The 17,119-nt window shown below is 39.3% G+C and overlaps 1 protein-coding gene across 1 annotated transcript; it reads right to left on the minus strand.

Annotated features, from left to right (window-relative positions):
• Positions 1–14,209: 14,209 nt before the first annotated feature.
• On the minus strand, positions 14,210–15,508 carry CCDC54 (coiled-coil domain containing 54). The gene has a single exon (XM_036743348.1). It carries the CDS (start codon positions 15,243–15,245, stop codon positions 14,271–14,273), a length of 975 nt encoding a protein of 324 aa, XP_036599243.1. The 5' UTR covers positions 15,246–15,508; the 3' UTR covers positions 14,210–14,270.
• Positions 15,509–17,119: the final 1,611 nt, after the last annotated feature.

Consider the following 17,119-nt stretch of genomic DNA (forward strand, 5'->3'; position numbering starts at 1 on the left):
ATTTCATCTTCTCACTCACTTTAGCATCACTTTATTCATAAAGTGATCATGAACACAATACATTTTTTTTGATGGAAGGACAGAATTTGGGATAGGAGAAAGGGAAATTGACACTGATTTTCTTTAAAGTCTGGTACTTGGGTATCTAAGAAATTCTGGTTTGGGCTCTGTTACCACCTAGCTGTGAAACCTTAGACAAATCACCTAACTTGTCTGTAACTCCACTTTGTCAACTGTAAGATACCTGTCTTTCCTCACATGATTGTTGAGAGTAAAAAGGGGATGTGAAAAATGAAAGTGCTTTAAAAAATTAAGGTGCTATAGCTCACCTTTATGAGGTACTTTTACCATTTTCAAAATGCTCTCCTCACAACAGCCCTGTAGTGTACACAGGTAGTAGCAGCATGACTGACCCCATTTCACAGATGAAGAAATAGATTTGGGAAAAGGCAGGCCTTATCTTTCATATTTGCTTTTGATGGGAGGGAAAGATAGAGAAGAGACAGGGAGAATAGATACAGAGAGACACAGAAAGAGAGATAGAGATGGAGAGAGGAAGGCAGAGAGGGATAAAAGAAGCAAAGATAGATAATGATAACAGACAGAGAAACAGCAGCAGAGAGAGACAGGTGCAGAGACTGACAGAGATAGAAAGAGACAAAAATAGAGAGAGAAACAGAGATGAAGAGAAACAGAGAGAAAAAGAAAAGCAGAAAAAGATACAGAGATGGAGGAGAAAGATAGAGAGGCAGAGACAAAGACAGAAGCAGAGGCAGAGAAAGACAGAGACAGAGAGAAAGGGAGAGAGAGAGATAGAGCAACAGAGAGACAGAGGCAGAGAGGCAGAGACAAAGATTGAAGTAGAGACAGAGAGACAGAATCAGAGAGAAACAGAGATAGAGAGGCAGAGAGATAGGGAGGAAAAGAGAGAGAGACAGAGACACAGAGAGAGTCCCTACCTTACAGCAGCAATATTCTAAAGAGGAAAGACAGCACCTACATGGGTGGCTGAAAAGGGGTGAGGAAGAAGGAAGAGTCCAGGTGCTAGAAATGGTGCAGCGTGGCAGGAGATGTCCTTCCTATAATGGTGATAGTGGTGGTAGGGAGTCACCAACAGGGTGGAAGGTTCTCCAGGGTGGAAAAAAGAATTAGGTTGTTGTTGTTAAACTGAAATTCTAAAGAAATGAAAACTAATCACAGAATGTTCATTTAGTTTAAACTGCTCATCTTCCAAACAAAGAAATTGAGGTCTGGAGATGGGAAGCAATTTACCCAAGACTATTCTCCATTCCTAGAATTCAGTCTTTTCAGCTCTTTCTTTCTGGAAGCTTTAGTTTTCTTAAACATTCAGTTCAAATATCATCTCCTACATGAAGATTTTCCTGATCTCCACCCCGTCAACTGCAAAAGTTACTACATGTATGTATCATATATCATATTTACTTATACAAATACATGTTGTTTCTCTGGAAGAATATAAGTTCCTTAAGGGCAGGGACTGTTTTATTCTTTTCTTTGTATCCTAGTGCCTAGCACAGAGCAGCCACTTAATAAATGCCTGTTGATTAATTCACTGATGAAAGTCATTCAGGGGAAACCAGATCTCCTAGCCTAGTCTTCTTTCTGTTATTCCACAATGCTTCTTCACTAGTTCATAAACCAAGTGCTTCATAGGAGTGCTGCAAGACGAAAAGGAGGAAATGCTCAGGTTGTGGCACTGCATTAATTAGTTCTTTCACAGGACCAGGTTAAATCTTGTTCAGTTTGGTTTTCTAGGATGTTAAGTGGTCTCTAATGACAAAGTTACCTATCCGCTTCTTACCCAAAGGATTAAGTCCACTGTTTTTCTTGGCCAGGCTACTGAATACCAAATCTCAACACTAGCTTCTAATAGGTAACGTCATGAACTCAGCTGTTACTACTTTGATTTTATGTAATTGTGTGTATATAATATCTAACTATTTCTATCTGTCTACATCTCTATCTATCTATCTATCTAAAATAACATATTTAAACTGCTAGCCAGTCTATGGTTTTTCTCCTGTTTAGAAGATTAGGCTGCTATGAACACAATATCATTAATACTACCATGATATGTCTCTGAGGGCTATAATCTGATTAGAGTTATTAACTAAATAATTACTAATGTTGTTGTTGTCAGTTGTTTTTCAGTCATGTCCGACACTTCACAACTCCTTTTGGGATTTTCTTGGCAAAGATACTGAAATGATTTACTATTTTTTTTCCATCTCATTTTAGAGATGAGGAAACTGAGGCAAACAGGATTAAGTGACTTGGCCAGGGTCACACAACTAGTAAGTGTCTGAGGGTGTATTTGAACTCACATCTTCCTGACTCCAGGCACTGCACTGTATCTGTTACTCCACCCAGCTGTGAATTCTTAGTGTTATATTTTGCCAATATGAGTTGACTGTGGTCTATATGAGAATGGTGAATACATTTCACTTTCCTGGAAAATGAAAGGTGTCTCCCATCTGCTATAGGACATCACCTTGGAAGAACTTTCCTTTCAAAAGAATGAATGGATGGAAAGGGATTAGACCTGTGATTTCATTGGTCTAGGGAAGTCTTAACAAGCAGTCTCCCTCTACCCAAGCAGGACTACACTGATATGTTAAGTGACTTGGCCAGGGTCACACGGTTAGCAAGGAGGAAGCAGAGCCTGAACTCCAAATTCTTTCTGTTTCAGAGATCAGCTCTCTAGCCTGCACACCAAGCTGCAATTAATGAAGAAAACACCTATACAGAATTAAGCTGTCACCTGGACACATTTTAACACTTTCCTTCTATTTCCTTCTTGATTCTGCAAAGAAAGTAGTGTTAGGGAAGTAATGGAGTCCACTGCTGTGCAGTCCTGCTTGGGCGGAGGGATTTTGCTTGTCAGGAGTTCCTTGTACTGGGGCAGCTAGGTGGTACAGTGGGTGGAGCACTAGCCCTGGAGTCTGGGAGACCTGAGTTCAAATGCAGCCTCAGATACTTACTAGCTGGGTGACCCTGGGCAAGTCACTTAACCTCCATTGCTTGTCCCCTCCCCAAAAGAGTCACCTATACCAATGAAATCATGGGTCTAATTCCTATCCATTCTTTCCATCCATTCATTCTTTGAGGGCAATGTTCTTCCAAGCTGATATCCTGTAATGCACGTGAGACATCTTATGATAAGTAGAAGATGGAAGCGGGGGAAACACCCCTTTTTGATGTTGCTACACTCTTGCCTCCTATGTCATCCCATGAAATAAAGGGAGAGAATAGGAACATAGAGAAAAGCAAACTGAATTGAGCAGCTAGGTCGTGCAGTAAAGAAAGTGCTAGACCTGGAGTTGGAAGACTCTTTCCCCCGCCCCTAACCAATCTCAGTCTCTTGAGCCCTCGCTTCAAGTCAAAGGAGCCACCACTTGGGTCTTGAGACTGTGGGATGTCCTCTCCCCTATTCCAAGTGTTCAAGATGTGAGGGGAAGGGGAGTCTGTTACTGCTGTGACAGCTGGATCTGGAGGAGATGAGGCCACAGGGCATAAGCCTCATCAAAAACTTAATTTCCCCTTCTGTGAAGCTGAGATAATAATAGCTGCCTCACAGAGTTGTTTAGAGGTTTCAAATGAAATATATGTAATATACTTGAAAATTTTAATAGATTAAAATCTAATGTAATTATTGTTATTATTAAAGTCATATTGTTATATTATTTTTAATTATCGAGGAGTAGCTTGGTTCATGAGCCAAAGGCCAGTCTTAGAGTCAAGATGACTTAGGTTAAAGTGCTATTTCTATCAGAGTCTGGCTGTGTCACCCTGGACATGTCATTTATCCCTCAGGGAATAGTTCTAAGATTGTAAATTCCAAAAACCTGCTGGTCTGCATTGGTAGATGCAAATTTCTTACTAGGAGTTCCGTACAGCAAGGAAAAAAATAGGGTTTTTTTCAAAAGGTATATTGATTGTTATTATCATCATGATATATCATAAAAATCTCTGAACTGGGCGACAGAGAAGTAGATTCGAGTACCACTTCTGCCATTAGCTAGCTGTATGACTACGGTAAGTCACTACCTCTCTGGGCCTCAGTCTCCTTACCTATAAAGTGAAGGACCTGAATTAGATGATCTCCAAGGTCTCAAACCCTCCCACCCTATGAATCTATGTCACCATATCCCATGATGGAATCCTAGATACATTTCCCAATAGAAACACATGAAAAATAGTATTTAGGTTCAATTGTTCTATCTGTGCCATATTTTGGGTACATAATGGGGTCATAGAGACTTTTGTGGCTTGGACTGGAAAACTAACCATCATTTAGAACATTGTTTCTGTGGAAAATTACGTTCCTAGTTTCAAACAACCAAATGAAGAATGAACTTTTGGAACATAGCCTGTTGCTAAGTCGAAAGAATGTAGAAATAAAAATGCCTTTTGAAGACCAAGGAAAATCATTCTGAAAGTTAGCAAAGGTTTTTTTCTACATAGCTTTTTGAAATTGGATTCCATAATTAATATTACACATTTAAAATCTCCTTTGCTAGTTCCTTATCTGTCATGTCAGCTAACCATGGCTATCTCCCAAGGCTCTCTCCTGGGCTCCCTTAATTTTTTTTTTTTTACTTTTACATGTATTTGAAATTTTTCCCTCTCACTATTCCCCTCTTACTGAACAATAGCAATAAAACAAAAACCAAAATATAAAACCCTCATCATAAACATGTGTAGTCTAGAAAAACAGATTTCCAGATCGGCCATTATGGAGAATGTATGTCTCTGGCAGGAGGTAGGTGTCATGTTTCATCTTCAGTGTTCTGGGCTCATGATTTATCATTGCATTGATCAGGATTCTAAAGTCTTTCAAAGTTGTTTTTCTCTATAATGTTGTTGTCACTGTAGAAATGAATCTCCTAGTTCAGCTCACTTTGCTCTGCATTAGATCATAAAGACCTCTCCAGTTTCCTCTGAAACTGTCCATTTCGTCATTTCTTATGGCACTATAACATTCCATTATACCCATATAGGCTATTTTGTTTAGCCATTCCCAACAGAATAGCCTCTTAGTTTCTGATTTTGGTCTGCGATGAATGAAGTTAGAAATATTTTTTGTACATATAGATCCTTTTCCTTTTTTTATTTATCTCTAGTGGTGTGGCTGCTTCAAAGTATATGCAAAATGGAGTAATTTGGGGGCCACGGTTCCAAATTGTGTTCCAGAATGGCTCTGACTAATTAATCCACAGCTCTACCAACAGTGCACTACTGGGGTGGGCAATCTTCTCCTTTCACTCTGTACCATCTTACTTGGTGATCTCATAACCTCCCATGGGTTCAATTATCTTCTCAATACAGATGAGTCTCAGATTTTTATATCTAGCCTTAGTCTCTCTCCTGAGCATGCCATACATCTCTAGCTGCCTCTTGGACATCTTGAACTAGATGTCCCATAGGTATTTCAAACTCAACACAAAACAAAATTCGTTATCTTTCTTCTCTCCTCTTCCAAACTTTGCCATTACTATAGAGGCAGCCACCATCCTTCCCATCACTCAGGCTTACAACCTTGGTATAATCCACATTCATCCAATATAAACCAAATGTTGCTGAATCTTCCTGTTTCTACTTTTACTTCTCTTATCTATGTTACCGTTTCTCCACTCATACTGGCAATCATCCTAGTACAAGCCTTGATTATCTCTGTCCTGGACTATCATAATAACCTTTGCTTAGAGAAAGAACTAATAAACAGAAGTATGTACAGAATAATTTTACATATATATGTATATTCCTGTTTGTGTCTAATGGTAGACATCTCCAGGGTGGGGGTTGGAAGGAAAAAAAGAAATTTACATGATAACTGTTATATATTTGGAGGGAATAGCAAATTGTACATGGTAAATTTGCATTTTCATATGTAATCATCTTTTTATTGTATGGTGTTATGGAAATGCTTGTTTTATTTTGTGAATTGGAAATAAAGTAAATTTTAAAAAATACTTTTTGTTTGGCTTCTCTGGCTTCTAGTCTCTCTCTAATCCAAACCGTCTTCCACTCAGCTGCCCAAATAAATTTGTTAAAGTATAAGTCTGACCATGTCATCGCCCTACCCAATGAACTCTAGCAACTCACTATTACTTCTGGGATCAATATCAAGTCCTCTCTTTGGCATTTCAAGCCCATCACAACATGGCCCCTTTCTACCTTTTCAGTCTTCTTTCACTGTCCTCCATACACGCTAAGATTCGATTTCATTGGCTTATTTGCTGTGTCTGGACACTCCCTATCCTAACTATGTCTTTGCACTGGCTGTCTCTTGTGCTTGGAATGTTCCTAGGATGTTCCTAGAAACGTTTAAAAAATTTAAAGTTTGTTTTTAAAAAAAAGTTTTTTAAAAATTACTGAATATATAGACTTATTCCCTAAGGTCATAGGATCTGAGAATTAAAGTTGGAAGGGGACTTTGAGGTCATTTATTCCATCCCCCTCATTTCAGAGATGAGTAATCAATAAGGCCCAGAAAGGTCGAGTGATATATGGTATCATTGGTGTGGAAATAGAAGGAAATCACCTTAAAAGTAATTGAATCAAAACCCTTCATTTTACAGATGAGGAGATGAAGGCCCAGAGAGATGGCAAGACATGCCAAGGACTAGTAAGTATCTGATGTGGATTTGAACTTCTTCTCCTTGATTCCCACCCTGGCACTCTACCCACTACACCGTGCTGCTTTCCAATATAGCTTTAGCAAAGTGTTTGACTTTTAACCTCAAACTTAATTACTAAGCTAAAATAACAAGGTGGTGTTGATTTTGGAGCTGAGTTGGGCACTATTGCCAGGTAAGAGAATGGAATATGTTGTTACAAAGGCAAATGCTTCCAATCGAGTTATATTATTCTTCCCTAAATTTAGCTTTTTCACTTACACTCCCTGACCATGTTTCTCCTTTATCCTGTCTGCTGCTAAAAGGATGAACAGAAGCTAATGGATATGATAGACTTAAATTGACTAAATCTAGAGAGTCAGTTCATTGCTCAGACCAGCAGTAGAGTTAAAATTAGTCTTAGGTTTATCATAGCATCGTTAAATGAATGTCAGATGGTCTGAGAAACTGTCAGATGGTTCATAGTTTTTTTTTGTGTGTTTGTTTAATCTGACATTTTCTTCATCATTTGTATATGATTCATTAATAGATAATACCAAAGACATGTAGGTTAGGTCCTGAAGCTGAAGTCTTGGCTAGAAATGACATCAGTTTCAAGCAAACATTTTATTGAGACCCGTACTGTAACTGTAACATAATGGAACAATTTTGTTTTGCCACCTGTGAAAGTGAATCTCATTGTGTCCCGGTCATACTGTAATGTTTTCTACAACAGGTTGGGATTCCATTTAGAACTGTTGCCCCCAACTACATATGCCAGATTGTTTAATCTCATTCCACAGTTCGGCACCACAAACATTTGTCACAAAATCGCAGCAACGCAGAGTTGGAAGGGACCTCAGAGGCCATCTTATCTGAACAGGAATCTTTTCTACAACATTCCTAACAAGTGGCCATTCTGCCTTTACTACGTGAACTTTTGTGATCTCTGGAAGCAGCTCATTCTGCTTCTGTGCAGTTTTAATTTTAAGCAAGTTTCTTGACATCGAGACCAAATTTGAGTATGTGCAACATCTTTCCTTCACTTCTGGTTCTGCCCTCTCAGGCCAAGCAGAAAAGTCTTATCTTTCCATGTGGCAGATAGGGAAAATACTTGGAAACAACTTTCATGCTCCAAGACACAAATAATTTGTGTTATCCAGTCTACATGTGCATAGGGCAGGGAGGAGATAGAAAATGTATCTAAGTTAGACTCTCTGCCCTAATGGAGCTGATGGTCTTGCAAAGGCTTAAGATATCCATAGATAAAATTGTGGCTCACACTAATACATGGCAAGTGTCTTAGAGAACCCAAAACAAAGTGATATTTGAGGGCCAAGAGAAGTCTTTCCATGTGGGGAGAGGTCAAGGAAGGCTTTATGAGGTAGGTGGCCTTTTAACTCAACTTGAAAGGACTAGAATTCAACCAATGATGAATGCAAGGGAGGGTATTCCAGATACAGGGAACAGCATCAATAGTGACATAAAGAGAGGAAAGCATGATAAGAATCCTAAGGAACAATATGAGTGCAGGGGAGTGAATGGATGCAAAAATATCATGGAGGAAGATTCAATGGGACTTTATCATTGTTTGGCTATGGAAAGAGAGAGAGAGAAGGAGGAGTGGAAGGTCAATAAATAAATTAATAAGCATTTACTAAGCACCAATTATATGCCAGGCACTGTGCTAGGTGTTGGAGGTACAAAGACACAATGAAATGATTCTTGACTTCATTGAGTTTATTAATGTCCTATGAAGGGGTCAACGTATGGATATATAAGTATACCGTACATATAAGATTAAGAATCATCAGTGATTTCCTTAGTACAAGGAACTCCCACATTCTCACTCTCTCTCTCTTTTTCTCTCTCTCTCTCTCTATCTCTGTCTCTCTCTCTCTCTTTCTCTCTCTCTGTCTCTCTCCTCTCTCTCTGTCTCTCTTCAATTCCCTGGAAATTATATTTTTGGAGAGTAGCCTAGAGCCCAGAGAAGTTAAGTGAGTTGCCCAGGGCTACACAGCTAGGATGTGTCACAGAACTTGAAACCAATATAGAAGACAAATATAAGGTCATTAGGGGAGGGGAAGTCAGAAAGCATTTTTATCTGGGGAGATGGGAGAAATCAGAAAAGACTTCATGTATAAGGTGATGTTTGTGATAAAATAAAGATAGCACCAAGTTTTCAACCATAAGAGATTAGGTGAATGGTGATGTCACCAATAGAAATAGTAAAGACAGAAGGAGAAGCAAGTTTTGGAGGAAAAGATTCAGTGAAGTAAATATTTATCAAAGGCCTACTATGTGTAAGGAGCAGTTAGGTGGCACAGTACAGGGTGTTCCTAAAGTCTGGACACATAGGCAAAAATACACATTTTCAAGAAATGAAATGAATGAAATTTTCAACATTTTATTTAATTGGAATATTAACAAATAACATCTTCAATATGATTTCCATCATTTGTGATGCAAAGGTTGATTTACTTTGCAAGATTTACATGAACTAGATACAGTAACTCCACGTTACTGTCGATTTTAGCACATTCACTCTTTATGTGTTCAATCGACTGTGTTGCATCTGTGATTTTCATTGAGTACATCTTCTCCTTTAGCATACCCCAGAAAAAGAAGTCAAGGGGGCTAAGGTCTGTTAATATTCCAAATATTTCAAAATATGCATTTTTGCATATGTGTCCAGACTTTAGGGACACCCTGTAGCTAGAATGCTAGGTCTAAAGTCAGGAAGACTCATTTTCCTGAGTTCAAATCTGGCTTCAGTCACTTACTGTGTGATCTTTAACCCTGTTTGCCTCAGTTTCCTCATCTGTAAAATGAGCTAGAGAAGGAAATTGAAAACTACTCCAGTATCTTTGCCAAGAAAATCCCAAATGGGCTCACAGAGTCAGAATGACTGAAAAATAGCTGAACAAAAACTATGTGCAAGGCACTGTGCTAGCCAGTACTGGGACTTGTCACCATGAGCTGAGTTTTAATTCTGCTTCTGTTATAGATGTGGCATATAGTCTAGATCATCAGAATGAATAGATATGTCTAGAGTCTCCTTTACCCATCCTTCTCCAAAATGAGTCTTCGATTCCTTCTAGGAAGGGAGTAGAAGGTTGGAGTCAGAGGTTGGCTACTCCCCTCTCCTCATAGAAAGGGTACCAAGCTAGAATCATATCTGTCCCCTTAAATATTGGTGGTTTCAGGCTTGTAAATTCAGTAGACTCTGGTATAAAATCTACCTCTTCTATGTTGCATAGAGGAATTAGGTATGTAGAATAATCTCTGTGTGGGTGTGGGACCTGGGACAAATCATGTCATGCTTTCACCAGATTTAAACTGATATCAAGGGAAACCTTGAAGATGTCACATAAATGAATGGATATCAAGAGGCAGCCATGGGGTGGGGGTAGGGGCCATGGTAAGGTGAAGAAGATGGAAGGAGGAATCTGCCATTTTTCCAAGGTGACAATGGGATGGGATGATTTTTTTGTATGTGAGTCTTGGTCCTTTTTAGTACCAGCTGAATAACCCCTGGTTCCCAAGGAGGCTGACACCCTGAGCTATTGCCTGGGCAACAAGTCTCTGGTTGCTATGTCAGCATAAGACCTTAAAAGACACTGAGATATACTCATCAGATTGGAAAAACGACAAAAAATGGAAAATGTTAATTATTGAGGGGGTATAGGAGGTCAGGCAGAGTGATCCAGTCTTTGTAGCACTGTGAAATGATCTAATTATACAAGAAAGCAATTTGGAATTGTACCCATAAAGTGACTTTATTTTGTTAACTCTTTGATCCAATGATACCCCTACTGGGCATATATCCTCAAGAGGTCAAAGACTGAGGGAAAAGTAAATATATTTGTAAACAGTAGGGTGTATTGTGTTTTGCCCATGTAAATTATATGAGTGCATATGGGTTTATCTAGACGTGGCTTACATGGAAGCCATGAATAGTTATCTCTAGAGTATCTTTTCTGCAAAGGGAGTCTGATTCTAGACAAGAGGGGAATAAGAGGTTGGGGCCAGAGGCTGGCCACTCTACTCTTCTGAGAGAAAGAGTACTGAATGAGAATTATATCTATCTCACTCGTTAAATAGCGATAGTCTAGAGGAAACAAATTTTAGGTTCAAACTGAGCTCCTGATCACTATCCCTTAATGGAGAAGGAATACTTCAAACTGTACATCCAAGGCTTGACTCACTTCCCACCAAATGCCCAGTCCAACCTCCTAATTTTACAGTTGAGGAAACTAAGGTCCAGATAGGTTAAGTGAGTTGCCCAAGGTTACACAAATGGTCGATAATAGCACCAGGATTCAAACTCAGGGCCTCTGACTGCATAGCCACCACTCTTTCTACTCAATCCATCTATGAGTCTGTCTTAGCCCCTTGCTGAACTGTCACCTTCCTTAAGGCAGGGATACTGTCTCCTTCTTCACTTCTTTCTTTAAATTAAATTTCATTTTTTAGGATTAATTTAATAATCATCAATAAATATAAACATTTTACTTTACAAAGAAGATTATGTATAGAACCATGAACTTGTGTTTTATAGTTTGTTTTCTAGATGCATATTATTCTAGTTTGTGACCCATTCTGAAATTCCTTTCAGAAATATTTTAAACATATTATCGAAGCCCTTTTTTTCTTCTTTTAATCTCTCTCACCACACATTAACTCACCTTACTCACCAAAATAAAATCTCTCTTATGACAAATAAGCATGTATAGAGAGGCAAAACAATCTGATACATTGGCCATATATACCTCCTTCTGTACCTCTTGTCCATCACCTCTTCTCCAAGAATTGGGTAGTATGCTTCAGTGTCAGTCTCCCAAAAGTCAGAATTGGTCAGTGCATTGTTAAAAGTTCTGTAATCTTTCAAAATGATTTTCGTTTACAGTACTGTAGTCATGTAAACGGTTCTGGTTCTGTTCACTTCACATTGTTTCAGTTTTAGGTTGTAACTTGCATTTTGTGTGTTTTTTGGAAGATAATGTAATCACTATGACTTTAACTCTGTTACACAACAGATGAAACATGTATGAATGGTTTTTCAAAATTTTCTGCTTTTCTCTTCTTTCCTTATGCTTCCACTGCCCCCTTATTTTTATTCAATGCCCCCAATTGCACTAGAGGCTACTACTGCCCCCCTCCATCAGTAAGATGCCAACTATGTGAGAGGGGCAGCTAGAAGGCACAGTGGATAGAGTATGGGGGCCCTGGAGTCAGTTTGATTCATCTTCCTAAATTCAAATCTGCCATAGACTTTGACTTCAGGCCTGCTTTGCTGCTTCTCATGTGCTTATACATTTAGAAGTCTTAAAAATACCTCTTAAAGTTCTGTTAAAGTAGTATGACCTTGGCATCACAGATTTAATTTTAAAAAGAGTATCAAGAAAAGGGTAGGAAGCTGGGTGTTCCTCCTTTATGAGGACCTCTGGCTACTGGAAGGATACCTTTTTGCTACCCCAGGTAAGACAATCAACATATGGTCTTGGTCTGTCTCTTATTCCCCGATATTACTTCTATCCATATTTGAAAATAGGGTAAGAAATGAACCTTTGCCTCAATTTTCTTTGCTGGTTCTTCATCCAGATCACATTAATAAAGTCTGGATATCTCCCAAGGCTCTCTGTGCTAGACTTCTGTCTCTTCTCTCTATATACTATTCACTTGTTCTTATCAGCTATCATGGTCCAATTATCCCCTTTATGTACATGATGCCAAATCTATATATCCGGCCCTAGTCTCACCCGATCTCCAGTCCTGGGTTACCAATTGCCTTTTGAAAATCTCAGACTGTCTGCCCTATAGTCACCTCCAACTCAAAATGACCAAAAGAACTCATGATCTTTTCCCTCAAATTCTCCCCTCTTCCATACTTTCCTATTACTGTGCAAGGCACCACAATCCTTTTAGTAACTCAGGCTTGCAACCTCAATGTCATCATCCATGACTACTCTCTCATACTTATTGTATACATCTAATTAGTTGTCAAAACTTGACATTTCTCCCTCTACAACATTTTTCATGCACATCTCCTTTATTTCTACTCAGCAGGTTCTTTTCACCTCATGTCTGGACTGCTGCAAAACCTTCTGGTTGATCTCCTTGCCTCAAGTCTTTCCCTACTCCAATCCATCTTGCTTTTCCTGAGGAGTAAGTCTGTCATCCCTATTCAATAATTTTACTAGCTCTCTATTACCTCCAGGATCAAATATAAAATGCTTTCTTTGATCTTTAAAGCCCTTCACAACTTGGCCCCTTCCTATCATTCCAGTCTTCCTACCCCTTACTGCATTCCTGATACTTTATGATCTAGCAATACCTGCCACCTACATTCTGGCTGCTTCTTGTATGAAACACCCCCCTTCTCCCCAATGCTTTGCTTTTACACTGGCTAGCCCTGATGCTTGGAATGCTCTCCTATCACTTCCACCTACAGCTTTCCTGGCTGCCTTCAAGACTTGGATTAAATCTTAATTTCAGCCAGAAGCCTCATCCAGTCTTACCTTTCTTTCTCCCTACAATTGCTAGTATCTTTCCTTGGTGATTATCTTCAAGCCAATCTGTACCTATTTTGTACGTATGTAGATGTTCAAATGTTGTCTCTTCCATTAGAATGTTAACTCCCCAAGGATGAGGGACTGTGTTTTTACTTTTCTTTTTATCCATAGCAATTAGAAGAATGCCTGGAACATAGTAAGTGCTTAACACATACTTGTTGACTAATTTGTGATTGCTCTGGTATTAGGAGCCCCACCATGAGGAGACTCCCTTTACCGATACAGGTTAGCAAGTTATAACATTAGAGAGTTACCTAAAAGGTTAAGTGACTTGTCCAGGGTCATATAGCTAGTATGTGCTAGAGGCTGGATTTGAACAAATCTTCATAGCTCTGAGATGTTCTTTCTAGTACTTCACACTACCTCTTTTGTGTTAGAAGCAAGCCATAGGGATAAGGGACATTGACAACCCATTCCTTCAACCGTGTAGGAACAATTGAGCTCCGCGTCTAGTTTAGCAAGAATAATTAAAATAAGAAGATACCCAGTTTGCATGATTCTTTCCTACCTGCCTCTCAATCCTCAAGTAGCCATGCTATAGGTCTATTTTTGGTTAAATCCTGCTCTGTTCCCTTCCCCTGGGTAGCAGCATCTCCAGTAGCAGTGTGGGATGTTCTGGAGTCTCTATCTCTCCTGATCGAGGTGATGTCCCCAGGTCTTGACCCCCATAGGGCTATGTGCCCTAGGTTCTCCCTCTCCCAACCCTAGATGGATTTTTTTTCTTTAAATATTGATTTGAAAGCTCTTTCCTGCTGTTTGTCCTGAGTGCATTTTTTGAAACTTCCCTAGTGCACAGAAATTGCTAGTTCTGGGTCTGGTAAATCCCCATGAAATGTCGCTATCAGTATCACCAGGAAATGGATCATGACAGAACAGTTGGAGCCCATGCCTGAACTTTCTGCTCCTATTCAGAAACTTGGCAGAGCCCTGACTCAAAAAAGGAACATTTTACAAAGCAGGTCCCTGCTGCCAAATAGACAAGTGACTACCTGGGGCAACCAAGATACATTTATTTCATGTCAGTCAAATCATGAGATAATAGACTCTCTAAAACACTCTACATTCTAGTTACTTGTTCTTTTGTAGAATGAAAAAAGCAGTAGAGGTAATTGAAAGCAGATAGACATAGAGTAGTCAGGCATGTGAAAAGCCCAGCAAATGGATAATGTCTTTGGGCTATGAGCTGGGGCTTTCCAGGGAAGACTGCTGGCCTAGTAAGGACCCATTGGACGAATTCTTCCAGTTTGGTAGCACTGAGAAAAAATCTCCACTTCCCTCCATGGACAAAAGTGAGTTTGATCCATGTACTGAAGTCTGGATAAACATAGATATTTGAATTTTCTTTCTTTAAGCTTCTTACTGAGTTTTCTTGACTATTTTCCTTCAAAGTTTTTATCAGCTGAGAGCCAGCTTTTTCGTCTTGGTGCAGTCTAGATCCTGATGTGCCGTGGACTTTCTCTAGTTCAGCTGTGGCCACCGCTGAATTCTGTTGAATTGTAGGTCCCATGACATTGTGGATTAGTTCCACTATCTCTCTGTTCTCCTCTCCATCAGAAATCTCCGCGCAGTGTAAGGGGGAGCACGTACTCTGAGCTTTGAGATCTGTGGCTATCTTCTTCAAAACTGTAACATCTTCTTTTATTAAGAGGAGATCATTAGCCATTTTGAATTGCCTGTCTTCATTAATACTCACCCTGGTTTCTATCACTTCCATCTGCTTCTGGTAAGTGTCAATTTTTTCCTGGATTGTGGACACGGCAGTAACAACATTACTCAATTGCCTCAGAAGGACATCTTGTGAAGTTTTAATGTCATGAAACATTAAGGTTAAAGGTAAATTCTTTTCCTCATCTCTGTTAAAGCTGTTTATGGGACGACCATTTGTTGCCTTAGATAGCACTCTTACTGAAGTCGGAGGCTGTATCTTGCAATTCTGAACATTGTTTTTAAAATATTTTTGCACTGAATAGTTATTTGTGGTCCTCATGTGCCCAGCCACAGTTTTTGCCCTTTTGGTCAGAAGCCGAAGCATTTTTCGTAGTAAAATAAGGTGGATGTGGTTGAGGTGAGAGGTGGGAAATTAGGGGAAGGGAAGGAACTGAACCCAAAACACAGAGTAAAACAGCACTGGAACAAAGTAGGTTTTCCCTTTACTATTTGTTAGATGACTTCCGTGTATGCCAGCTAGAAGGCCCTAGAATGAAGAACACCAGGGGTAAAATTAAAGGATGCTGGGTTGCTCTCTTCTCTTAGGACAGCCTAGAACTCTTTGGAATATCAGCAAACTCCACAGACTCATTTGTGGGTTGGCCCGGTGACCAGACTCTAATGTCACAATGGTTATTGCCATGGAAGTAGTTCAAGTTTAAAGCTATAAAATAGCATTATGTCATACTTTTCCTAGATATACTAATTGCATTTTATATTTCTGTAAATAATCATCTTCTGAAAAACTGCTTTTGGAAAAATGGAACATTTAGCATATTTGGAGTTTGTTGTTGTTGTGTCACTTCACTTGAGTCCAAGTCTTCCTGACCCCATTTAGGGTTTTCTTGGCCAAGATACTAGAGTAGTTTGCCATTTCCTTCTCCAGCTCATTTTACAGGTAAGGAAACAGGGTTAAGTGACTTGCCCAGGGTCACACAGCTAGTAAGTGTCTGAGGTTGTATTTGAACTCAGTTCTTCCTGACTCCAGACCTAGTGCTCTATCCACTGCTCCACCTAGTGGCTTTTACTTGGTGTTAGCCCTTAATTTTATTCCTTGGACATTCAGCTTATTTCTAATAAGAATATCTTTGAACATCTTGGTGATAAAATGACTAAGCGTATAGTATGATTCTGTTTATCAAGGGAACTAAAATTTATTCCTTAGATTTATCTCCCTCATTTCATCCTATTCATGATTAATTATTTGCTAATTTCAATATTTTAAAGATTGTGATTTTGTCAGCATAGATAAATCCACCCATGCAGTTCACAATAACTTAGAGAATTGCCTAGAGCACTGAGAACTTATTAAACATTGGTGTTGGATGTGGTCCAAGAAATCATTAATTGGTCACCAACTCTCTGATAATGGGCATCTCTGAACTTAACTAATTCTGTCCTGCGATGACAGATCATCTCTTGCTGGGATTGTACTCAAAGCCTTTCCGCTTGGAAGGACGTACCAGAGGTTATGATCTGCTAGATACAGGGTAACCCTCACATTAGGGTGAAGCATCAGAACAGGTACATAACCCTTGACATGATCTTTATATTAATAGAAACAGTTGTCCAAAATGAGGATGCTAACAGTTCCACTGTACTCTGCCCTGATCAGATATATCTGCAGTATTATATTCAATTCTGCATTTGAGAAAGGATATTGACAACCTAGAGGATTTCCAAACAAGGGATAATCAGAGACTATGTCATATAAGGGCTTTTGGGGAGAACTAGAGATGTTTATCCTGGAAAAGATGACTTGGGGGGGGGAGGAAATGATAGATCTTTTGAAGTGTTTGAAGGGTTGTTATATGAAAGATGGATTGTATTTATTTTGCATGTCCCCAGAGGAGAGAATTAGGAGAAGTAAGTGGAAACTGAAGGGTGGCAGACTTTAGTTCAATCTAAGAAAACCTTCCTGAGAATAGGCTACCTTGGAAGGCAGGTGGTTCCCTTGTTCTGGAGGTCTTCCAGCAAACGTTGAACATGTACTGTTCAAAATTTTTATCAGTGGCTTGGTTAAAGCCACAAATGACATTAAAATGTGGATGACAGGTGAATACTAGTTGGGAAGTGGCTGAAGCCAGTGTTTGCCTCCTTGAGGGTGATGTTGGTTAAATTTGAAGTATAAATATTTACTTTAGAAATCAGCAGATGCTCTTTTATCTTTAAAACATATAGATTGAAAATGGGATTTCT

The sequence above is a fragment of the Trichosurus vulpecula genome, chromosome 2 (genome assembly GCF_011100635.1).
Source record: "Trichosurus vulpecula isolate mTriVul1 chromosome 2, mTriVul1.pri, whole genome shotgun sequence".
NCBI classification, from domain to species: domain Eukaryota; kingdom Metazoa; phylum Chordata; class Mammalia; order Diprotodontia; family Phalangeridae; genus Trichosurus; species Trichosurus vulpecula.